The 24,348-nt window shown below is 54.7% G+C and overlaps 2 protein-coding genes across 8 annotated transcripts in view; one reads left to right on the top strand and one right to left on the bottom strand.

Annotated features, from left to right (window-relative positions):
• The first annotated feature begins 3,810 nt into the window (after nucleotides 1-3,810).
• Nucleotides 3,811-7,172, top strand: CSF3 (colony stimulating factor 3). Its single transcript, XM_082373535.1, has 5 exons — nucleotides 3,811-5,064; nucleotides 5,178-5,332; nucleotides 5,754-5,861; nucleotides 6,006-6,152; nucleotides 6,492-7,172. The coding sequence occupies exons 1-5, from the start codon at nucleotides 5,052-5,054 to the stop codon at nucleotides 6,654-6,656; spliced, it is 588 nt and encodes a 195-aa protein (XP_082229661.1). The 5' UTR covers nucleotides 3,811-5,051; the 3' UTR covers nucleotides 6,657-7,172.
• Nucleotides 7,173-8,829: 1,657 nt separating this feature from the next.
• The window catches only part of MED24 (mediator complex subunit 24), a 32,089-nt gene continuing 16,570 nt past the window's right edge, over nucleotides 8,830-24,348 (bottom strand). For 4 of the 7 annotated variants that reach the window (XM_082373456.1, XM_082373457.1, XM_082373454.1 and 1 more), the window contains exons 4-27: nucleotides 22,802-22,840; nucleotides 22,379-22,452; nucleotides 21,782-22,014; nucleotides 21,582-21,638; nucleotides 20,025-20,136; nucleotides 19,723-19,873; nucleotides 19,317-19,430; nucleotides 18,758-18,805; nucleotides 18,266-18,348; nucleotides 17,894-17,980; nucleotides 17,340-17,451; nucleotides 16,740-16,882; nucleotides 15,932-15,969; nucleotides 15,407-15,519; nucleotides 14,889-15,067; nucleotides 14,671-14,770; nucleotides 14,181-14,356; nucleotides 12,046-12,310; nucleotides 11,564-11,745; nucleotides 11,296-11,386; nucleotides 10,874-10,973; nucleotides 9,936-10,016; nucleotides 9,531-9,679; nucleotides 8,830-9,368 (exon numbers count right to left, since the gene is read on the bottom strand). In XM_082373456.1, the coding sequence (XP_082229582.1) occupies nucleotides 9,252-9,368; nucleotides 9,531-9,679; nucleotides 9,936-10,016; nucleotides 10,874-10,973; nucleotides 11,296-11,386; nucleotides 11,564-11,745; nucleotides 12,046-12,310; nucleotides 14,181-14,356; nucleotides 14,671-14,770; nucleotides 14,889-15,067; nucleotides 15,407-15,519; nucleotides 15,932-15,969; nucleotides 16,740-16,882; nucleotides 17,340-17,451; nucleotides 17,894-17,980; nucleotides 18,266-18,348; nucleotides 18,758-18,805; nucleotides 19,317-19,430; nucleotides 19,723-19,873; nucleotides 20,025-20,136; nucleotides 21,582-21,638; nucleotides 21,782-22,014; nucleotides 22,379-22,452; nucleotides 22,802-22,840 (2,844 nt within the window). In that variant the 3' untranslated portion in view covers nucleotides 8,830-9,251. The remainder of the gene's footprint in view (nucleotides 9,369-9,530; nucleotides 9,680-9,935; nucleotides 10,017-10,873; nucleotides 10,974-11,295; nucleotides 11,387-11,563; nucleotides 11,746-12,045; nucleotides 12,311-14,180; nucleotides 14,357-14,670; nucleotides 14,771-14,888; nucleotides 15,068-15,406; nucleotides 15,520-15,931; nucleotides 15,970-16,739; nucleotides 16,883-17,339; nucleotides 17,452-17,893; nucleotides 17,981-18,265; nucleotides 18,349-18,757; nucleotides 18,806-19,316; nucleotides 19,431-19,722; nucleotides 19,874-20,024; nucleotides 20,137-21,581; nucleotides 21,639-21,781; nucleotides 22,015-22,378; nucleotides 22,453-22,801; nucleotides 22,841-24,348) is intronic. The other 3 variants (XM_082373458.1, XM_082373460.1, XM_082373459.1) reach the window with 3 other exon arrangements.

Genomic DNA, 24,348 nt, shown 5'->3' on the forward strand with positions numbered 1-24,348 from the left:
TTCCTTTAAGTTTCTGCCACCTCCCCAGGTAGTGAAACTTTTTTTTTTTTGGCTGCATTGGGTCTTTGTTGCGGCACAGGCTTTCTCTAGTAGCGGTGAGCGGCGGCTACTCTTCATTGTGGTGCACGGGCTTCTCATTGCGGTGGCTTCTCTTGTTGCGGAGCACGGGCTCTAGGTGCGCGGGCTTCAGTAGCTGTGGCACAGGGGCTCAGTAGTTGTGGCTCGTGGGCTCTAGAGCGCAGGCTCAGTAGTTGTGGCGCACGGGCTTAGTTGCTCCGCGGCATGTGGGATCTTCCCGGACCAGGGCTCGAACCCATGTGGATTCTAAACCATTGCACCACCAGGGAAGTACCTAGTGAAACTTTTTAAAGTTGCTTTGTGAAACGGCACTTTTTTTCCCAAACTCCCCCCTTGATCTTTGTGGAAGATGTTATTATTCCAGCATCCAAACTTTCCATTATTTTTTTTTTAAAGGATTCAATCTTTTCCCCATTTTACAGGCCAATTCAAAAATCTAATAGGAGATCTTTAATTCCCTTCCAGGAAGGATGAGGACTAACGGTGAGCACCCGTCCGTGCCCTTCCAGGGTGTGAGGACAGGCTTAGGTGGGACGTGAACACTGGCCTACGTGCTACCAAGTTCAGGTCGCGTTCTATAGGCTGTGCAGCCTTCTCCCAGCCTCAAGTCTGTGGCTCTGTTATTTAGTTGGTTAGTTTGTTGGTTGGTTTTTGTCCCTACATGGCTGTCCTTCTGACCCATGACCACTTTACCTGACCTCTAAAATGACCTTCTTTTTGAGTGTGTGATAATTAGTTGTAATTATTATCATTCCCAATGACAAATCTTAAAGTCAGCACCCAGCCCAAAGTGCCCCATACCCTTTCCTGGTTGGTAATGGATTGGAGAGTCTATCATCCTGTTACACAGAGTTGGGGTCATTTGTCATGATTTCCTGGTTCTCACCCACCTTGAGTCTATAGACCATTCTTCTGTCTGCTCACGGTCTGGAAGTTTCTTGTAATTCATCGCCACTGGCTTAGCTTTCTTTTCCTGGAGAAGTTCAGTGTTATTTTTATGCTTGGAGAGTTCACTGCGTTCTCTACCTTCCAGTTTTGTTTTTTAATTAGAAAACTACAGAGAAGTACAAAGAATAACATAAGAAATGCCCATGTACTTTCCACCCAGTTTTAATAAATATCAACCTTTTGTTATCGTGTCAAGTTTTTTCATGCAAGATAAAACGTGACAGATAAGTTAAAAGCCCATCTTCCTTTCCCAGGCCTCCTCCCTCCTTCTCTAAAGGCAGCCGCTCTGGTGAATTCAGTGGGTATCCTTCCAGTTTATGTTTTTATACTTTTACTACAAAATATAGTATTGTCCTGAGTTTTTAAATCTTTGTAAATGATGTGTCACATGAAAGTAAGTTCCTTTCACTCAGTATGGGTTTTGAGATCTAATCATGTTTAAACCCGTGCCCAGCACTGTTCTAGGGACTAAGAATACAACTGAATAAAACAAACTGCTTTCCTCATGGATTTTCTATTGTGGAAGGGTGGAGAGGCACCTGTGGTATGAATGGGCCACAATTTATTTGTTTATTAATTTATTGGTGGCCATTGGTTTACTGTTACAAACAACATTGCAAAGGACATTTCTGTATGTCCCCTTGTACATATGTCCTGTGTACTAGTTTGCGAACTTTTCTTAAAGGGCCAGATGGTACGTTTTTTAGGCTTGCGAGCCATATGCTCTTGTCACAACTACTCACTTCTGCCCTTCTTGAAAGGGGCCTTACCTAAACAATATGTAAATAAATTATTTATGAACACTGGCTTTTCATGATTTTTACCTGTGATAAAATATTCTTTTGGGACTTCCCTGGCAGTCCAGTGGTTAAGACTCCGTGCTTCCACTGCAGGGGGCGAGGTCCCTGGTCAGGGAACTGAGATCTCGCATGCTGCACAATGCAGCCAAAGAAAAAAAATCTTCTGATTTTTTTCCAACCACTTAAAACATGTAAAACCGATTCTTAACTCAGGGTTTACATATCTTGGCCCACAGGCCAAGCCTGCAACAAAGGCATTACGCCGGAGCCTTTAAAAGGACACTCCAAGCCCAGTTCCAGATGAAAACAGGAAGTGTGAGTGGAAGCCACTCACCCCCTCTGGCCACTGAGAAATAAGTGGGAAAGCCTTTAGGAAGCTGGAAGGATGAATAACAGCTAGGGTGGTCCCTGGAGCCAGGGCCTTTGCCAGATCATTTCAGCCTGGCTCAGCCCGCATGTGTCAGGACTGGTAACTGGCCTTTCTCTCTGCCTGGTCTTTATTCTCTCATGAGTGGGGATGAAGTCTGGATTGAGTCATCATCCAAGAAGTACATACAGCTCTCTGAACAGGAAGATAGTGTAATAGGAATGATGGGGGCTTGGGAAGGCTGATCACAAATCCTGCCTTGCTCTGCCCCCGACTTGTTCTGTGATCTTGGGCCTTTTGGTTCTCTGAGGCTGTCCCTTGTCTATAATGGGAATAATCCACACTTGGTTGATAGGATGAAAGACACAAGTGTAATGGAAGGTGCCTGGCATATAAGAGGTGTCCGGTAACTGCCAGCCAACATTCGGATTTTCTCTCTATGGAATGGAGGCCAGAACACCTCCCTGGTCAGGCAGTTCACTTCCTCTGGAAGTAGCCCACCCCATCCTCCAGCACCTCTGGCGGTTAGAAAGCTCTTTCCTTGAGCTGAAAGCTGGGTAGCTGGGCTTCCACTCCCTGTCCCACTTCTAGCCCTTGAGACCACGCAACAACCCTCTCCTCTTGACCAGACAAAATGGCCTGTTTTCTTCAAATCATGATCTCAAGTCCTTTCACCATTCTGGCCACCCTTGTTAGAAGTAGCATTTTCTGAGCCAAACCTCTGACACACTTGGACTGTAAGTGAAAATTAAAGTTTGGGTCTAGAGCTGGCCTGGTTATGGGTGAGGAAGACCAAACATTGGTAAAGAGATTCAATGGTGGGCACTTCCCTGGTGGTCCAGTGGTTAAGAATCCGCCTTCCAATGCAGGGGATGGGGGTTTGATCCCTGGTCAGGGAACTAAGATCCTACATGCTGTGGGGCAACTAAGCCCTCGCCCTCTAGAGCCTGCACACTGCACCGAAATAGCCTGTGTGCCACCAGGAAGATCCTGCGTGCCACAACTAAGACCTGACGCAGCCAAATAAATAAATAAATTTTAAATAAATAAATACTTAATGAATGAATGAAAGAGATTCAATGGTTAAGAGTTTAAGACTCTGGCACAGGGCAGACCTTGGCTCTGCTATTTTTGGGCAAGTCAAACTCTTCAAGGTCAGATTCATCTTCTGTAAAAGGGGAAATGGTTCTGGTACCTTCCTCATAGGCTTATTGAAAGCAATGCATTTGCCAATGTACAGGGCATGCTCTGCACAACATCTGGGGCAGGCTGGGTCCTCTGGAGGTTCTTAGGAGGAAGGAGAGGAGGCATGTTTGTGAGAACCTCTGCCATCCCCCCACAGTTCTGTTAAACCCACCCCTCTCCTCCCACGGAGGTGGGCACAGAACTGGGCTTAATAGGGGCATGGTGGCCAGTTGCCTGGCCTAAGGTGGAGTTGGAGGCCAGGGCTGCCCCTCAGGACCAGGGACCAGAGGCAGGACGTGAATTGATTAACAGGTGAAGGCCCTGCCAGCTGTGGCCACCAGGGGGCACCCCCACCCCAGAGATGGCCGGGCCCAGTCAGACACACCCACTCCTCATCCGAAGAGACTCTGTTCTGGCCCATCGTGGGGTAGAACAACGTTCTGTTGGGACAGAACGTGACAGTCTTGGGTGCGGTTGGTCAGACTTCCCCAGGCAGGCCCAGTGGCCTGTGGAAAACTCTCAGGCCCAAGGCAGAGGTCTGGATTTTAACTCTGACTCTGCTACCCATGACCTTGGGCAAGCCTCTTCCCTCACTGGCCCGGTTCACAGGGTTGGAACGGGCTCCAAAGTCCCTTCCAGCGCTAACAGTACGTGGTTCTCGGGTTTGAAGCCGGGGGTGGTTTCTTCTTTCTCACCCTAGCCCTTCTCCACTCAGGGCAGCACACACATGCCCGCTGGCAGTGAACCTGGCCAGGGAAGCCACCTGTCCCAGACCCTCAACTCCAAAGCACTGCGACACTAGGGGGGAGGGGCAGTGTGGGCGGGAGGAGGAGGAAGGGCAAGGTCAGGTGAACCTGAACCGAGAGTCTCAAAGGGTCTTGCTTCATTCGGGACAGACATCCGGTTTCCTCTGGTCTCTGCCAGGATTCCGGGGGCTTAAAGGAATGAGTCATGGGGGGGATTGGGGAGTTCCCAGCTAACCAGTTCGGCACAGGAACCAGGATGATGCCACTCAACATGTGGGGTGGGGGCAGGAGGCAAGACCCCAGTGTTCCTATCTCAGGCCCCTGGCCCCTCAAGAGGGCACTCAGAGAGGCAGCCTCTGGGAATTGGGGGGATAGAAATAGGGCAACTAGTTTCTTCCTTTTCAGAATTGGTGGCCTCGGGAGCAGGTGGCTTGAGAATCCCAAAGGAGAGTGGCAAATGGGGCTGATCCAGGAGATGTGCCAGGGGAGGGCGGGAGGGAGGGCCCCGAGGCCTAGGCCTGCCTCTTCCCTAGGCTCGACCAGACTCCAGCCTCCCTGGCTTTTATCATTGGCTCAGCTTTTGTTCAGCGGTTCAGTTCAAACACTCTGGGGCAATTCAGACCTGGGTGGGGCTGAGGGGAGGAAGGGAGTTTGATGGGGGCAAGACGTCAAAGAAGAATCAGAGATTCCACAATTTCACAAAACTTTCGCAAACACTTTTTTTGTCCCAACCCCCCTGCATTGTCCTGGACACCAAATTTGCATAAATCTTGGGAAGTTATTACTAAGCCTTAGTCGCAGCACCAGGTAATTTCCTCCCAGGCCTCCATGGGCTTGTGTATAAAGGCCCCTGGACCTGGTCCCTGACAGAACCCAGAACCTACAGACCCATCCAGACCCCCGGCTGAACCTGCTGCCCAGAGCCCCATGAAGCTGATGGGTGAGTGTCCGGGCCCCAGGAGGGGAGAGCTGCGGGGGCCGTAGTGGCAGAGGGCAGGGTCCCTGGGCTCCCAGAAAGGTCTGCACGTCTCCTGAGCCCCTGTCTGCTCCCAGCCCTGCAGCTGCTGCTCTGGCACAGTGCACTCTGGATGGTGCAAGAAGCCACTCCCCTCGGCCCTGCCAGCTCCCTGCCCCAGAGCTTCCTGCTTAAGTGCTTAGAGCAAGTGAGGAAAATCCAGGCTGATGGCACCGAGCTGCAGGAGAGGCTGGTGAGTGAGGGCAGCCTGCGGAGGGGCGGGGAGGGGATAGAGATGCTGCAGCAGGGGGCAGGGAGGAAAGAAGTTGCGCAGGGCAGAGCTGAGGGGAGAGAGAGAAGCAGAGGGAAGCAAAGGGAACCGTGGGGAAGACGGCATCAGGAAGGGACATGGGATGGGAGAGGAGAGACTCAGGGGAAATGGGAGAACATTAGGAGAGGCAGAGCCCTGGGCGGCTGGTGGGGAACTGGGGGAAGCACCCCTAGGGGACAGTGCTGGGAGGGGCTGGCTGGGGGCTTGGACGGAGGAACGGGGCTGAGAAGCCTGGCAGGACGTGGAGGGAGGGGAAGATGTGGATGTGGAGAGATGGGGGCACTCGGGAAGGAGCCGCCCGGCTCTGCCAGTGCCCCTCACTCAGCATCCTTCCCATCCCCAGTGTACCACCCACAAGCTGTGCCACCCTGAGGAGCTGGTGCTGCTTGGGCACTCTCTGGGCATCCCCCAGGCTTCCCTGAGTAGCTGCTCCAGCCAGGCCCTGCAGCTGGTGAGTGTCCGGAGGGGAGAAGGGAGATGAGGGGACGGGCGGGAAAGGATGACCTGGAAGGCTCCCCCGTCCTCCAGGCTCCATGCTGGGGCCCTGAGGGGAGCAGCCCAGGCAGCGTCTCCTGACTCCTAGCCCATCTCCCAGACAGGCTGCCTGAGCCAGCTGCACGGCGGCCTCTTCCTCTACCAGGGCCTCCTGCAGGCCTTGGCGGGGATCTCCCCAGAGTTGGCCCCCACCTTGGACATACTGCAGCTGGACGTCACCGACTTTGCCACCAACATCTGGCTGCAGGTGAGTCTCTTCGGGAGCAGCAAGCGTTAGGGGCCCAGACCGAGCCGGTCCTCAAAGGTGGTGCTGCCAGCCTGGGGACCCCGGAGTTCTCTAGGGCTGGGGCAGGAACATTCTCGGTGGGCTGGATGTAGGGAGCTACCACCTCATCCCAGGACCCTCCCCCATCCCCCCTAGTTGAGGGCATGAGGCGGGGTCACTGGACCTTAAAGAGACCTGGGTTCGGTCCTGGCTTCACCATGAACCCTGGATCGTCTGCAGCCCATCAGCCCTTCGCCTTTCCTCCCTGTGCTAACTACCCACTCAGCAGGGCCTGATTGCTGACCTCATCTTCCCCCACAGATGGAAGACCTGGGGGTGGCCCCTGCCGTACAGCCCACCCAGGGCCCCATGCCGACCTTCACCTCGGCCTTCCAGCGCCGGGCAGGAGGGGTCCTGGTTGCTTCCAAGCTGCAGAGCTTCCTGGAGCTCGCATACCGTGTCCTGCGCTACCTGGCCGAGCCCTGAGCAAAGCCCTCCCCCTCCAGTGTATTTATCTCTATTTAATATTTATGCTTATTTAAACCTAGTATTTAAAGACGGGGAAGACAGAAAGGAGCCCCAGACTCCTGGGTCCTTCCCTGCACCTCCAAGTTTCATTCTCCTGCCTGTAGCAGGGAGAAAAACTCCCGTCTTCCCGTCCCCTGGACTGGGAGGGAGTTGGTAAATACCAAGTATTACTTCCTGTGACTGCTCCCTGCCTGGCCCCGTGGTGGGCTCTGGGGAGAGCCATAGCGAACCCCTACCCTGAGGGTGCCTACCTCGGGGCCCTTGGAATCATCGGGAAGTCTCCCACGTGGGAGATGAGACAGCCCTGTTTAATATTTAAACAGCAGTGTTCCCCAACTGGGTCCTTGCACCCCTGGCTCTGGCCTGACTTGGCTGCTTCCCTTGAGTCCCCTTTGCCTCGGGCACGAAGCCCATCAGAGGCAGCCGGAGCCGGGACGCTTGACCCTGGGGTCCCGCAAATTTGCTGGGGAATCGTTTTAAGATTTTTTTGGGGCACATTTTGACTCCTTGTGTGGGGAGCCCAGGCATCAGCGACGCCTCTTGTTTTTCTGGATGCGCTACAGACACCATCAGGCTAGTGGCGCCTGCCCCACCCCGCCGGGGTCAGGGTCGGGATTCTGACTCCTTTTCAGGCTGGGCAGTCGTGTCTCTGCCTTGCTGGGTGGGACTGGGAACGTGGGAGGGAAAAGATGAGGGGGCTCGTGTGACGGGGTGTGAGAGGGACGCTCGACTGTTCACCTTCCCCCTCAGCCCCCACTTTCTCATTGTAGCCAAACTTCACGGTAATAAAGTGTTTGTCTCCAGTAAATGTCCTTCCTCCTTCTTGAGTCCAGCTGGTGCCTGGCCAGGGGTCACGGGCGGGGAGTTGAATGGAGGGCGAGGCCCGAAGGAGGGGAAGAGGAGATGCACCCACTGGGTGCAGACACTGGGCCGGGTGCTAGGACACGGCAGTGAACAAGGCAGGCGTGGTCCCTGCCCTCGTGGAGCCACCGCCTAGCAGGGAGGACAGAAGGCAGATGGGTCACCCGTACCGGGAGAGGAGAGAGTAGGGTTGGGAGAGGGGGACGGGGGGGCTCAACAGTCCAGACACAGATGGACACGGGCCTGAAGTGAGGGAGGATTTAACATGTGCACAGGGCTTCAGTTTACCATCTTCCATAAACCTTCACCCATCCATGCTCACAGCTGCCCACAAAGATAGAATTATGAAGGGCCTTTTACAGATTAGGAAGCTGAGGTCAAGGTGACAGCTTGGGTTGGACCCCAAATTCCAGGCTCTGCACTTCTGTCCCTCGTCAAGCACTGCCTCTGATCTGGCAGGGAGCCCGCAGCCTTCCTACCTGTCTCGGGCCTCATGGGCTGAAGAGGCCTGAGCTCACACCTGGGGAGACCGGAGGGGCGCTTCACAGCACAGGTTCAAGACAAACCTCTCTGTGCTCTCAGCTGAAGACGCACGTATGCTTCCAGGCTGCCACCACCAGACCAAGGACGTCCAGATGGCCAACCAGTCCCCAGGTCCCCTCCCAAGACTTCCCCATCCTCAGCTCCTGAGTCACTTCCCACTTCCCTTCCCCATCTGGTTCCTTAGAAGCAGGGTTGGGCTGAGTGGGGCTAGAACCCCAAGCTGCACGGCTCAGGGTCCCCCCCTCTCTAGTTGGTCCTGAAGAAACGGGGCTTGGAGACGAGCAGGCAAAGAAGGGTTAAACAGAGTTCCTGCCTTCATCCCCCCTCATCCCTCAGCCCCTCACCCCTCATACCCCCAGTCCTCTTCTGGAGAGGAAAGATCCAGCTCCGGGCCAGTCAGACGCTGGGTGGGGCTTGGCCGGGCTGGGGAACATCAGAACAGGACACCCTACCCCAGCACCAGCGGGGCCTTTAGCCAAAACCTCTCCCTTTTCAGAGTAAGTCTGACTTGGCGAGGTGGGGGGAAGCGGCAGGCAGGTATGAGGAAGGGAAGCTGCTCCCGCCGCCCTGCCCCGCCCCTACTGAGTGCACAAACAAGGGAGCCTGAGCCCAGCCCTCCTCTGGGCACCCTCCTGCTCCCTCCACCACGGACTGCGCGGGTCCAAGGCGCGGAGACAGCGTTCCCCACCCCCATTGCACACAGGCACCCACAGCACCAACAGGCACAGAGGGATCCACGAGGTCTTTATTTACAAGCCAGCCGAGGTGAACACACCTCGTGTAAAAAGAGATAATACATATATACACATATACCCTGCACCTATCAAGTTCCCCGGAGGTAAACCCACCCTTGGAAGCGGGAGGCGCGCACAGGGGTCGGGCGGGAGGGCTGCAGTGAGACCGCCCTGAGTCAAGGAACCAGGCTGCTCACACGCATCAGGTACTGGCAGTGGGGAAGGAAATTATGAAAGAAACTGGGAGCTGTCTTAGAGGTCAGAAGTCAGGAGCAAGGGAAAGATCTGGAAACCGACCGAGGGCGGTTACATCATGTGGATATGAGCAATGATGTCTCATCTTTCCACACGTCCTTTTCTGAGGCGCCCGGGGCTGGGACCCTCCCTGCCAGCCCCTGCGGTCACTCCAAGCCCCTCAGAGGGCGGCAATGGCTTTGGCAGCCACCTGGCGGCCCAGGGGCAGGCTGAGGTCCGTGATGGCCAGAACCACCTTGGGGCTGGACATGGCTGACACCTTCACCAGTTCCGATACCTGCCAGACAGACAGACAGCTGCTCAGCAAGGTAATGGTGGGTGCGATGCCCAGGAGGAAGGAGCCCTCCCTACCGGCCGCCGGACCCTAAGCTCTCCTGAGACTTGCTGACCCGCTCTGAGCTGGAGGGCGGGCCGGCGGGCCCGGGGGCGCGGCACTCACGGTGGTAAAGGGCATGAACTGCAGGATGCTGCCTCGGCCGCCCTGCTCCAGGCAGCCCACGCAGTCCTCCATGAACCACTGCACGAACTGCGTGTGGGGACCGGCGGTCCGAGACCCCAGGATGGAGGAAATGAGCAGGAACAGGTTGGCTGTGAGGAAAGGGTGGCGGGGGAAGGAGAAGGATTCCGTGAGAAGGGTTTGCGAAGAGGTCAGATTCTGGGAGAAGAAAGAAGTGCTAAGGGTGTCCCCCCAAATGCGGACGTCAAAGAGAGAAAGTACAAAGGAAAGCTGGGGGCGAGCCAGAGAGGGACGAGGTGGGGGCCCGGGGGAGACAGGAGAGCTGGCAATCAGGGGAGACGGAGGGCCGAGGGGAGGAGGGTCAGGAGCAGGGGTGGGAGGACTCACCCAGGACTCGGTTCAGCGGGTCCCTCATGTTAACCGTGTGGAGCTGGGAGGCCGACAGGGAGCTGCTCATGGACCGGTCCGCTGTGGGGCAAGCGAGGGAGCACTGAGGAAACGGCCTCCTGCGTTCCAAACCGCCGCCCACGGGAGCCCTCACCTGTCGGGGGTGGAGGGCCCGGCCGGAGAAGATGCTTGGGTCCAGTCACACGGGCCCCAAATACAGACTTCCCCACAAGCAGGTAAGAGAGAAGAACTACCATCTGGTCAGCACCGCCAGGTGCCAATCTGCGGGCTGCATATGGCTGAAACCGCCAATCCTCACGTCTCCATTTTATAGACAAAGAAGCTGAGACTAAGATTTGCTAAGTAACTAGCCAAAGGTCATAGCATCTTTCCTCTGTTCAAGTGCACAATTGGTCCCCTAGTCCCTAAAAGACCTCAGAGAAACTTCTAGGCTCAGGAGAAATCTCTGGAAACAGGAAAAATGAAATGCCACGGAAGAGGCCTTAGCAGGGAGAGGCGATGACATCCAAGGAAGCAGGTGGAGTCAGGGTGCTCTCCAGGCAGGAAGAGTGGGAAGCAGCCCCAAGTACCAGCCCAGGCCTCGGGGCCTGTTTCAGGGGAAGGAAGGCCAGAGCTGTGAGTCAGTGGCACAGACTGTGCCCAAGGCACTGAACTCATCGCCGTGAGGAGTGCGGAAGGGTCAACTATGCACCCCGGGCTGGGATGGGATCTGGGCAGAAGAGCTTCAGCCCTTAGGGAGTGATCCACAGCAACCTTTGGTCGCTCGAGGATAGGAGACAGAGCAGCTGTAGGGGACAGAATGGGGCAGACTCCTACCACAGCCTCTCTGACCAGCCAGCGAGATGCAGAGCAGCTCTCAGAAGGAGTGAGTTCCCGGGAAAGGAAACAGCCCGCCCGGCCCCTGTCCACACACTCACTGGGACTCGAGAGGATATTTGCATCTTCCTCATTGGAGCTCAGCAGCCGCATCAGCTTCGAGGGCTGCATGTCATCCAAGGGGAAGAGACTGATGTAATCCTGGGGGGCAGGAGAGCCACTGTTACCCACAGCTGCATCCCCAAATCTGCCAGGACTGGGAAGAGGGCTGGAGCTCAGGTCGGAGTCAAGCCCCCATAGGCCGCAGGCAGCATCTCCAGGGGGTCAGCTTCCCTCTCCTCGCCCCTCCCACTACCTTAGGGAGAGACCCTCCCACACAGTCACCCCTGACACAGTGGCCCAGAGGCAGGGACCATGCCTGGCTGCCTGTGCCCGAGAAGGCGCCTCTTACCAGAAGAGGCTCAGTGAACATCTGCTGAACAAGCACAAGGGCGATGAACAGGGGAAGGGGCCCCTATCCTACCTCGATGTCTTCACGCTGTCTCTTCTTTTGGCGGGAGGACGCCTGCCCCTTGTGGGAAGAGTAGGAACTCAGGGCACACCAGACGGCCAGCCTGGCAAAGGGGTCCAGGAAAAGGGGGTAAAATCAAAGAGGCCCCAACGCGGTTTCTGTGCCCATGCTGATCAGGCCCCACCCGACAGGGCTTCCCCACAGCCCGGCTTCCTGGGTGGCCCAGGCAGGGTGCCCCACTCCGGGCTGGGGGGACTTAAGGCTCTCCACAAAATCCTACTTGGCGAGAGCGGTGCCAGGGGGGTCCATGAGGCTGTGCCACTTGGAGGAGTCGGTGAGCAGGCCAGGCAGGATGTGGCCCAGCAGGACCAGGGTCACTTGCTGCATGTCCAGACAGAAGATGGAGTAGAGCAGCTCCACCGCCCGCAGCGTGTGCTCCTTGCGCGTCTCCTTCAACAGCTCCTGGATGGACAAGCCAGAGGAGGACCGAGGAGCTGAGGGCCCTCAACGTGGCCAATGACGTCCTGCAACTCCCTTCAGACCCCAGGAGCTCCCGAGGCGAGGACCGGCCTCTGGAGTCCAAGGAATCTTCTCTGCATTCAGTGGGCCTTGCAGAGAAGCCCGGCCGACTGGGCTGGGGGTTGGGAAACCAGAGGACCAGACCACGCTTGGTCCTGTCAGGCGTCTTCTCAGCTGTCTCCGGCAGTCTGAGGACGCCTGCTCCCCCCAGCCCACCCCCACCCCCACCCCCGACCCCAGTACCTTAATCAGGTTGTTGCAGAACCAGTAGACGCCTCCCATGTGCAGCAGGGTGTCAAAGATGTGGATGGAGCGACTGTCCACCCATCCCTTCTCCAGCACCTTAGCAAATATGTCCGTCAGCACCTCCTTGATGGGTCGCTTGGGGGGCAGCAGGTTCCAGTAGGGCATGGTGTCCATGCCCGTGGACGGGAACTTGATCTGTGTGGCCGTCTGCTGCAGCACGTCCGCACACATATGCTCCAGGATGGAGCTCATGATCACCACCCTGATGGGAGGAGGGAGGCGGGAGGGCCTGTGGGTCAGGCAGCAGCAGGTTCAATAGCTGGGGTGGGGGCAGGAACATGCAGGCCCGACTCTTCCCAGGACTCGGAATACCAAATTAACCCCATTCTATGCTGAGGGAGGAGACAAGGGGAAGTTGCAAACCCCTAGGAGACCTGACCCCATGAGTCCTGCTCCGGCACCAGCCTACGGGGGGCGGGGGCACTTGCCTCCCCCAGGTCATTCTAGCAATATATTCATACTTTCTCTCACTCTCTCTCTCCAACTTCCTCCATCCCCCAGGCCTGGGCCCTGACAATCCTCTGGCATAAATAAATACAATCACTTCCCTCTAGGCTGAGTGCCTGCGGGGGTTCCCCACCCAGCCTTGGCCTCCTCCCAAAGTAACTGTTACTTCCAGGACAGGGGCCCAAGGGCTGCCCCACAAGACTTTTCCCGGCCGTTGGTAGCTGGGCAAATGTAAGTGTATATCCAGGAATTTTCTCATGAAGAGTCCTCGACAGTGAATGCAGGCCTGGGCCTGAGCGCTAACCGTTCGGGGAACACTGGGTGGCTCTGGGAAAGTCACCATGACTTTCACGGCCACTATTTCCACCTGCATGATGGAGCCACAGATTTCCCAGATAGGAGTCAGGGTGCTTAGAATGGATTACGTCATAGAAAACAGTCCATTACTTTTGCGGGGAGGATGATGAGGGAGGGGAGGAATAAAGAGGAGGCGAGGGAAAAAAGAGGAGATGTCATTTTACAGATCCTCCCAACCTCATTTCAGCTCAGTGTTTCCACTTCTCTTAAAAGACATCCTGATGGCTACCTTGTGGGTCGTCACTCATAACTCATTGCTTGGTGCATGCCCACGTTCATAGCAGCACTATTCACAAAAGCCAAGAAGTGAAAGAAACCCACGTGTCCATCAACCAAGGGATGGATAAGCAAAATGTAGTATATACATACAGTCCAGCCTTAAAAAGGAAGGAAATTCTGACACACGCAATGACATGGTTGAACCTCGGGGACATTACACAAAGTGAGATATGCCCGCCACAAAAAGACAAACACTATATGATTCCACTTACATGGGGTACCTAAAGAAGTCATATTCATAGAAACAGAAAGTAGGACGGTGGTTGCCAGGGGCTGGGGGAAGGACAGGAAGGGGTGTTGTTTAACGGGTCCAGGTTCAGATTTACAAGATGAAAAAGTTCTGGATATGTTTCACCACAGTGTGAATATACTTAACACACTACTGAACTGTACCCTTAAAAATGGTTAAGGTGGTAAACTTTATGTTATGTAGTTTTTACCATATTGTTTTAAAAAAGCTTATTGGATGAGCAAATGAACCAACACCACTGAACTCAACACAGCTGAAGTCGCTAGGGAGGTCCTCGAAGTCCCCGAAAAGCCCAGGCAGGAAAATGGCACAGAAGATAGCTGGGCCTGGAGGGGCAGGGCAGGGAGGGGGTGGACAGGCCCAAGGCCTATAAAATCTACAGATGGGCTCACAGTTCCTTAAGAGTGACAGAGCTAAGATAACCATTCCGTTCTGGCAAGCCAGCTCCCCAGGACTCGAGCTCTTTGAGGGCAGGAATCATCGCCACGTGGGGTCTGTAGTTCTGGCGCACACACAGCAGGTGCTGGATAATAACACTCCCGGCACAGAGACACACACTAAGTGTTGCTCAGTCAGTGAGTGAAGACGTGACTGAGAACGTGAGTGAGTGAGGAAGAGAGCGCACAGGCGAGCGGCACGTTTGGGAAGGTAAGAGAAGAGGAAGAGAGTGGTTTCTGGAGGCGCTGCCTTCTCAGGACAGACCTGCAGAGTTCCAGAAGGGAGGGGGTGGGCCACTGACCTCTCGTTGTAGAACTGCAGGGTGTTCTCGCTGTACAGCGGCCCTGCCAGCTGGCGGATCATCTGCAGCGACTTCTCACGCTCGTCCAGCCCCAGCATCCGCACGTGGGCCACAAGCCAGGCCACAGCACACACTGCCAGGCTGCACACCTTCCCCTTGATGTTATCGGTGATTTTCTGGGGGAGGGGAAAAGGGTGATGGGGCCACCCTCTCCCCTTCCCTGGCCACCACTTGCCCTGGCCTCCGTGGGCAGCTCAGCGCGGCAGTGGGATCCAGGGCCACGTTCCACGCCTCTTTTCACCACAAGTTTGATTTTCCCCAAGTTCCCTGTCGGGGAGGGAGCAGCTAAGACTATGACTACAGAAAGATCAAGAGCCACACACAGGCTCCTGGATTAAGGGCCTTTTCATTGTTACGAAATCTAACAAGCTATCGAAGACTGCCTCTGAGTCTCAGGGAAGAGAGAAGGCTGCTGGAAAGGTGGGGCTACCTGGATGGACTCAAAGGCCAGCACCCCATTCTCCCAGGCATTGAGGATTTCCAAGATGGCCGCCGAAATGTTGAGACAGGCTTCATGCCACTTCATCTGCCTACAAGAGGGTGGGAATGGCAGGAAAATCACCACTGGGGGGCATGGGATGGGCTGAGGGAGAGGGTCTGGGCCCTACCCGCACTACCACCCTTGGAGTGGGCGCCCAGGCCACTGACACCAGCTTTATCTCCGAGGAATTGTTGAGCAGAGCCACCAGGGACTCCACTTTGGTGGAGTCGGGCCGGAAGCAGGGGTGGTCAGGGTTCAGGATTTTTCCCTCCTCGGGCATGCAAGTCTGCATCCAGGTCTCAAAGAAGAACACCTCTCCTCCCGTGTTTGACTCGGACAGGATCACCTGAGAAAGGAGGGGGTTGGGAGGTGCAGCACCCTGCACCTGGTTTCCTGCCCAGTGGCTTCCCAGCTCCCAGCCTGAAGAACTGGGGACAAATTGATCTGAGGGAGAAAGACAGGGGCTATGCTGCCACCTAGTGGTGGGTGTGGAACTGAAGGATTCAGGACATGACAAGGGGGCATCTATTGACTTGGGGCGGGGGCATCTGATTTCTGCAGCCAGGAGAACTGGCTTGGGACACTGACAGGGGGTGGGGTAGGGGTGTGAGGTGGAGAGAGTTATTGGTTGTTACCTTCCCCTTTGTCCCAAGTGCCCCAATCCTGACTGCTCCCCGTCACTCACCTCTGAGCCATAGGTCTGGGCCACGTGGCACAGCATGAGAAAGGAGATGTCAAAGAGCAAGGCTCGAACTGAGGCCGCCTTGGCTGTGAAGGATGAAAAGGCTGACCCCCAGCCTAGGGCAGGGGCCCAAAGGCCTTGTCTGGGTCGGGAGGGGCTCAGGATCTGCCTCGAGGAAGGTCAGGGACCGAGTGGCTCCTTCAAAGCTCTGAGGCTCAGAATCCTTTTCTTGAGTCTCAGTTGGAACATCATCCCTTCCTTGGAACCAGAGACTCCTGAACCCTCCTTTCCCCCAACACCTGACCAAATCGTAACAGGGGATGGAGAGAGACAAAGGGTGGTTTGGGAAGAATGCTTTTCCCAGCATGACCCTCTTTCAAGGCTCCCCAAAAGCTTCAGTCAGCCATCCCTAGGGGAGAACACAGCCTCCCCGGGATGAGCAAAAGCGCTCGCTTCCCTCCCCTGTTCTCTCCCTCCACACCCCTCCTTCAGCACCACTGGGTCTGGGGGCGTGTGGAGCTGACTTACTGCTTTCTTCACTGCGGTGTGTCGTGAATTCGTTCAAACTGCAGAAGGAATGGAGACAGGTCGCATCAACCAGGGCAAGGGCTGGGCAGCGGCTGGGGTCAGGGGCTCCGCCCACTAGAGTCTGAATTATGGGTTCAACTTAAAAGGAACACCATTGCTACAGAAACAAGAACTCTATTTTTAAAAGATTTCCAAGGCCTAGAGAATGGCTCACTGAATGGAACAACCTTCTACACATCAAATTCCAGGTCAATCCACAAAGTCAGCAGAATTTGAGAGTCCCTTATTAATAAGTGCGTATGAACACAATCCCTCCACATCTGCTGTTCAACACCTCGTCACCTTGCCAAACACCTCCACTCCATCCTCAGCTGAAGAGAAAACAGCACTTCATGTCCAGAGAATGGGCCCTTCCCCCAGGTCTCCAGCTGGGATGCTCTGTCTTGGCATCTCTGGGGAGACTCAGACCCCAGTGCCTCGCCCTTATTCTGCCACCTCCTCCTTTGTTTTTTGCTTTCTTCCTTTTTAATATTTATTTATTTATATTTGGCTGTGCCGGGTCTTAGTTGCGGCACACGGGATCTTCATTGCAGCATGCGGGATCTTTCAGTTGCGGCATGTGAACTCTTAGTTGTAGCATGTGAACTCCTAGTTGCGGCATGTGGGGTCTAGTTCCCTGACAAGGGATCGAACCCGGGCCCCCTGCATCGGGAGCACAGAGTCCTAGCCACTGGGCCACCAGGGAAGTCCCCACCTCCTCCTTCACACATGCCTCCCAGACCCCGGTCAGGGGCTCAGGCTTCCTTACTTGATGAATTTCCGGGCAAAGGACTTAAGCTTCCCAGTGGCCGCAGCAGCAGCCAGCAGCAAGTCCAGGCTCTTCCCAGACAGCATGTGGCCCAGGACCCCTAGCAGCCCCTCCGGGGACTTGGAGTGGTCTGCATCCATTGTCTGGGGACAAGACAGGACATCAAGTCCTGAAGGACACTGAACACCCCCCAGATACAGCCTAGCCACAGTTTCTCTCTCTGCATGTCTCCATTAAACGGGATACCAGGACCTGCCATTTAATCGACATCTGACTCCAATCTGGAAATCCGTTCCTTAAATTCTTTGCTCTCCGATCCATTCCTCTCAGCTAAACTGGGACGATGGCGCTGGAGTCAGGATGGGCGAGGTCTCTGCTGTGCGATTCAGCGTTGTTTCCGCACCCACCACAGCGCCTGGCTGACCAGTGAAGCTCAACAAACACTTGTTTCCAGGGGCGCTTCCCTCAACTTCCCCCTTTCTCTACTTCCAAAGTAACCAGAAGAGAGAGAGGTCCGTGGCCTATTTACTTATCTGGAAGAAGAGGGAAACTGGAAAGAGGGAAGGCATGCCCCTGGTGGCAGGGGAACAGCGCACTCACTTTGAGGATGTTGGTGACGGTGGGCTCCGCGCGGAGGATCAGCCCGGGGTTGGGCTGGATGTTGGCATTTTCATCTGATTTCAGCTGGGGTGCGTGCTCCCGGTCTGCTTTGCTGTGGCCACAAGAGAAGGTAAGGGAACAGAGATGAATTCCTGACACGCTCCTTAGTCCAGGCCCAGAAGCAGAGGCACAGAGAAGGCGCGAAGCACATAAGCACCGCTGCTGGGCTCGGTGATGCTTATGAAAGTGCATCCAGTATCGCAATTGCTTCAAACCGTCTCTAGTCCTAACATCTATTTTGAAAGTTCATTTAAGACTGAAGGAAGTTTTACAATTTCTACTTCGATCACAAAGGAAGGCGAGAGTTAAAGCCCTAACAGTGCAAAACCCTGGTCTGCAGAAATCAGCGTCTCCTGTCCCTGGTAACCCTAGGTGTGGTTCCCGTCACCCACACTCAAACCCTCGACAGGAGGGAAAAGGCACCCAGCAGCCCAGTCTGGACATGAGGCGGGTGGTCAAGGGGCCCTTGGGCCAGCCCGGGAGCTCATACTTACCGCTTGGCCATGAGGTTGTTCGTACTGGCTTCAGACAGAAGCCCCTGCTTGCTACATTCTTGGAGTAGGAAATTTGTACAGTCACAGCTGTGAGGGAAAAAGATGATGGGGGGCCTAGGCATACTGCAGGGATTATTAATGGGGAGACGTGAGGCCCTGCCCAACATCCTCCCTCCTTTAGGGTGAAGAACATTTTGAGGGCCTGAGGGAAGGGAGAGGGGCTTGGGCGCTCGGCAACCACAGGGCTACTGCCTCCTGCCCCTGCCGAGAGGAGGAGCAAGGAGCCGGTCCCCTGGTGCTGATCTGGCACAAAGAGCAGGGGAAGAGCCAGAACTCCTTCCAGTACAGCGAGGTGAGCAGGGGACCTCATACTTGCAGCGCTGGTCAGCTTTGTCCAGCAAGGGTGTGAGCTTCAGCAGGAACTCAAAAGCAGAATTGACATCCTCGGTAAAGTCCTGCAAAGAGACAGAAACTGCCATCTGGCTTCCAGGTCCTCCGCTCCACCCATGGCCCGTGATGCGGGCTCACGAAGACACCCTGCTGGGTACAGCAGCCTACAGGCCGGCCGTGCCCACTGCTGGCTTCCAGCGATTGGACGAGGACAGCATGGGGCATCGCTGCTCCCTGCCACCTCGGCCCTGGTCCTCTCGGGCACTCGCGCCTCTGGAGCAGCCTGGCTGCCTTCTGTGTGTGGATGCCCGCAGATGCTCAGGGGATGCCCCCGCTTCCAGCCTTCCCCAGCACAAGGACGCACTACCGCCCAGGTAGGGCCAAGTGACCCTTCCCTTGCCCTTGTTTCTCCAGAGCTGTCACAAGGATTCACCCGTTCCCATGCCAACTCCCCAGCTCATTTCTTTAACTTACCTTGTCCCCATGGGAGTATTTCTTCAACTTCACCAAAACCTGTGGAATCTAGAGGGTGAGGCAGGGGGAAAAACAGGAAGCTCAATTTCTTCTCTCTTTCACCCAGAACGAAAGGCATCCCTTCCGTCCCCCTGCTCTGGGTTGCGACAGGAACACTCCTGCCCTGGAAGTGAAAGCACTCAAAGAGCCAAATGAGAAAGCTGACGTCTACCCAAGCGCCCGCTGCCCTCAGCCTGCAGGGCCCAGGAACCCCTCACTTCCGTGGCTCAACAAGGAAATGCTCTAAGTGAAAGTGGGCTCCCGGAGCTGCCCCGTGCCAACATGGCTGATGACCAAGCTCCCAGCACCTGTGGGCCAAGACACGGCAGAGGCCTGCCAAGCAGGCTGAACGGCCCTGGGACCTTCAGGGAAAATCACCAAGGGCAACTTGTGCTGGGGGACCTGGCAAGCTGGGCATGAAGTCAGCGGGGAGAAATGCGGGGCAAAGGTCCAGGGTGTCTCCGCTCTTCCTGAGAACCATCCTGAGACTGGCTCTCCGTGGCTCCCACATCCCCGGTACCTTCAGGAAAGTGAAAGCTGTCCACTTGAGCTCCCCCGTGCCCTCAGGAGACTCGATGAGGCCCACGAAGCAGGCTTTCCAGATCTCCAGGACAAAGAGCGGGGTGGGGATATGCTGTGGGAAGACCCAAGGGAGAGCATAAGAGGGCGCCCCCCCACCCTCCCGTCTCCTGACCCCTGGGGGTCAGTGGGTCACAGGCGGGCAGCACAGGCACCTCCCCGACTCTTGTGCAAGAACCAGGGACAGCAGGTGACATGGCAGAACCATTCCACCTGACAGAACCATGCACGTTCCACCACGAATTAGGAGAAACCCTATTTCTCCCTTGAAAGACCAGAAGATCCTCCCTCCCGCCCCCGCACAGCCGGCCCGCCCTGGGGACAGAGAAGCAGCCCTGGCCTCCCACCTGCATGCGTTTCACCATCATCAGCTGTTCCACCAGGGGCTGCGTCTCGCCCGTCAGGTTCATGGTGCCCTCAAGCAGGACCACCGCGTGGACGGTGGGGAAGCCAGTCTTGTGCAGCTGCTCAGAGTGCACGGACAGCATACTGGGGATGCTGAGGGGACACGCAGGGGACAGCGTGCGGGGGGTGAGGAAGAGTCAGAGAGGAGGTGAGAGCACAGGCGTCAGGGCCGGAGGCCACATCTTCCCACCCATACCCGGGCCTTTGCTCTCTCCCTTCACCGGGTCACCCCGGGAGCAGGTACCTCCTAATGAGCGTGCCACACTGCTCAGCCTGGCTCCGGAGCTGGGGGTGGCTGAGACTGGCCAGGATCTCCCCAAGCTTCAAGAGACAATGCTCGATGGCAGTCCAGGAGGCTGGCAGAGAAAAGAAAATGCAGAGAATGATGGGGAGCAGAGGAGAGAGAGAGACTGGCCCCAAACTCCTTGACTTGGCCCCCCCTGGGCCCACAAAAACCACGCAGGGAGGCTTCCCCCGAGGATGGCGTGGAGGCTAGGGGCCTGAGGGCAGCATGCACTGTTTCCAGAATGGGGGTGAGCACCAATGATGAAGCCGCTAGAAACGATTCCCAGAAGCCCGATTCCTTAGGGGTCGCCCACAGCTGACTTCAGAGACTAGGTACGGCAGAAGACAGGCAGTGACAGAGAGAGGCCCAGGGGGCTTGCAGTCCAGTGGCCAGAACAGGGTGGTGACCACAGATCTTTTCCAGAGTGGGCCAGCCTTGCCAGCGGCCACCGCTCTCCACCCCAGTCAAGCCGGATTCCTAAACAGCCTTCTGTGTTCACCTGCTCCCTGGCTGGGCCTTTGCTCTCGCTGTTCTCCCCTCTGAAAAGCCCCTCCTACTCACCTTCTCCCCTCACACTCTCACTATCCTGCGAGTCTATGTTCAAGCCCCAGCTCCTTTAACAACTTACCCAACTGGTCCAACCCACTGACCTCTTACTCCTAAATGCCTGAACTCATGGTCTATATACCACATAGTTTGGCACTTATAAGTCACTTATCCTAGTTACACTTCCAGAGGGTCAAATGATGAATAATGGCACCAACTAGCCCATTAACCTCCATGTAGCATAGGGGAAAAAAACAAAAAGATAAGACCTGAGATCCAATAAAATTAAGTTAAAAATTCATTCATTTTTCAGCCAATAAACATTTGTCAAGCGCTCTAAATAGATAAACTGTCAACACAGCCCATTTTTACATAGTGATCATCTCTCTGGACTTTTCATAGCCAATAACCATATTTTGAGAAGTAATAAATATACTAATTCTATAACAAGTTCTTCAACCAGGTCCTAAAGACCTGGGTGTAACCCATTCCAGCATTCTCGTTACTGGAGAACAAGAGATCCTTAGGTAGTCCCAAGCCTCATCAGCAAGACCGTGGCCTTCAGGTCCCATGTCCAGAAATACCCGTGTTCCCTCCCACCAGGTGATCTGTCTGATCCCGGGCTCTGGAGGGTTCCAACATTTAATATCTGCACTTGAGTCGAGAGGCGTATGGCTCAACAGGCCTGGCAGCAGGTAGGTACTGCATTTAAAGGGATGTTTTAGGCAGCACTCAAACACAAAAGTTATTTGCTTTCAGATGAGTAACATGGAGAGAAACACAGCGACGGATGGTGTGCCTGTCTTGTCCTCTCGTGTTTTCCATGTATATTATGTACTAGCCTTGCTCCCCACTAGCATGTACACTTGTTGAGGGCAGGGACCCTGCCACATGCCCCTTCGGTAGCCCCCCGCCCCCACCCCCAGCACCTGGCACAGTGCTGGGCATACAATAATGCTCAGTAAATACCTGTTGGTTGATTGGCTCGGGTGCCACCCTGCCCAAGTCCCTGGGATGTATGCAATGCTTATGGGGAGAAAAAAAAGGAAGTGGGATGATTTCAGATCCTCCTGGAAAAAAGTGGGATGGCATCCTGCCTCTCCCCTCTCAGTTAAAGAACCGGCTATGGGAGCAGGGACAGGTGGGGCTCAGGGAACCAGGGGACATACAGGCCTCCTCTAGTTTGGCGATGTGGAGCAGGGCCCGGTTCTTGGTGCTGCTGAGGGTCTTCTCCAGGCGCTGCAGGCACATGGCAAGCTGCTTCTCACCAGCCGCTGGGCTGCCGGCCTGCGGCCCCTCCCGGAGCCGCTGTGCAGAGGCTGCGGCGCAGCGCAGCAGCCAGTGGAGGGCGCTGAGAAGGGCCCGGCACAGCCCGACGCACTCCTCCGCTTTGCCGTGACAGCTGCCGGGAAAGGATGCAAAATCTGTCTTTGGTCCAGAGGCTGAAATCCGACCCACACCCGCGTTCCCCAGAGTGCCTGGCACTCCCTTCCTAGGGACGAAAGTTGGGAAGCTTGCAAAGTCCTGGGGAAGACGGCCCTGCTGGCTTGCACTGGGTAAGATTTCAAATGAGCTACTCCAAATAGAGAAGAGGCACTTTAGTCCTGAGGGAGTAAGTAGAAAAAGATGTGGACGGGTGGGTGCAGACGAGCAGGTGGGAAGAAGTGTGGGAACCAACAGAGGTGGTCTGAGCCTATATGCCGGGAGCTTCTCCTTTACACTAAGATAACGCTGGAAGGTTGTGAGCTCCTCATCCCTGCCATTACCTCAGTCGGTCACAAAACATGTCCATGATATCCAGCAAAGCCTGGACACACAGGTCCCGGGAAAAGTCATCAAACTGTGGAGAGAACAGTGGCGATGCGACGGAGTGTCCCGGTCACCCCCCGGTCTCACACGTGAGGCAGCGGGCACATTCAGGAGTCCTGCTCATCTTTCCTCCAACCCCAGGTTTCAGACTCGGCAGCCTTTCAACATTGGAAATTGGCTCCTAATTGCCAGTGCCCACTTCCCAGGATCCCCCTCCCTCTAATGGAAGGCAGCCGTGCCAGCCAGAGGCATGCTGTGCTGCCCGCCCAGCCACAGAGGTCACTCGATCAGAGCAGTCAAGGAGGGGGGGCCCCATCTGTCACTACCACATCTCTGTCCCCCTCATCCCCCATCTAGCTTGTGAGTGGCTATGGTCATACCTTGCTGATTGCTGTGAGGACGGAGGAGTAGGACACCATCTGGAAGGAAAGAAGAAAGATAAAGTTCAGACAACTGGTGTCTGAGAGGAACAACACAGTTGAGAGGAACAAAACACAGACACTTAAAGTTGCTCCTAAAATCTCAACCCCTTCAAGAGGCCTTCCACAAGCCCAGAGGCAGTAACACCAGGCGCTGTGCCCCCTGCTTCCATCAAACTCACTAAGACTGATAGCACCAGCATAAACCCACTAAGAAGATGATATGGGGGTATTCAAAGGGGCCATGTTTCATGTTCACCTGCCACACATTGTCCACCGTATAGTACAAGGTTTGACTGCTGGTGGGCAGAAGAATGGACACGAGTGAGGTCATGTTACTCTACTCCTGCAACTCCTACCAAGGGTGATTTTATCTGGACAAGAATGGAGACATACGAACTGTTCCTGCAATGAATAGGTAGTAACTCCACTTTGAAATAGGAAGTGAATTTCAATACACATACTCATTCTCTAGGATACCTCCAGGACACCACCCAAAGCTGAAATCCTTTCTCGGTGCTCCAAGTAATCCCCTTAGACCCATCATTACACAGTGGGTACCTGCTGCCCCCACCAAACTAGGAGCTCCTTGAAGACAAGGGTGCTTAGGGAGGGTGGGAGGGAGACGCAAGAGAGGGGAGATATGGAGATATATGTATACATATAGCTGATTCACTTTGTTATACAGCAGAAACTAACACAACGTTGTAAAGCAATTATACTCCAATAAAGATGTTAAAAAAAAAAAGACAAGGGTGCTTTTACTCAGTGACCACCATCAACTTGTTAATGTTTGTAGAATGAATAAGTAAAACACACCCTTAGATCAATATTTCTCAAAGTAGCTTCCAAAGCTGCAATGTCCAATAGGGAAGCCACTAGCCACATATGGCTGTTTAAATTAAAGTTAAATAACATTAAAAATTCAGTTCCTTAGTCATAGTAACCACATTTCAGGTGCTCAACAGCCACACGGGGCTAGTGGCTGCTGTATTGGACAGCGCAGATATAAAACATTTTTATCACTGTAGAAAGTTCTATTGGCTGATGCTGTTCCAAAGGGTCCTCAAGATGTTAAAAACTTTTACACATGCACAGAGCTTCTGTGTGATATGAATTTGAGAAACCCTGAAATAAACATATACAAAGAGCTTTCTTTAAAGGGTTCTTTTAGTAAAGAGCTTTCTTTACTGTAGGACTGCTCTTACCCATAATAATATACTTGTATACAATGAGACTCTCTAAGATCACTGGAGACAAAGCAAGCAATATTTTTCCAATTTATTTGACCAAGGTATCTCATTTAACTAGTATCTGCAAAACACATTTTGCAAAATGCCATCTGAACAGCAAGATCCCTGAGAACAGAAATAGTGTTAAATTTATACGTTTCCCTAGAACCTAGTCTGGGGCCTACCACATAGTAGGACTGCTTTGGTTTGATGAATTCTAGTAACTAGCATTCTGAAAAAATTTTACCTTAACACAAATTTCTATTAGTAAAACCT

The sequence above is a fragment of the Balaenoptera borealis genome (assembly GCF_965194805.1).
Source record: "Balaenoptera borealis genome assembly, chromosome: 20".
Taxonomy (NCBI): domain Eukaryota; kingdom Metazoa; phylum Chordata; class Mammalia; order Artiodactyla; family Balaenopteridae; genus Balaenoptera; species Balaenoptera borealis.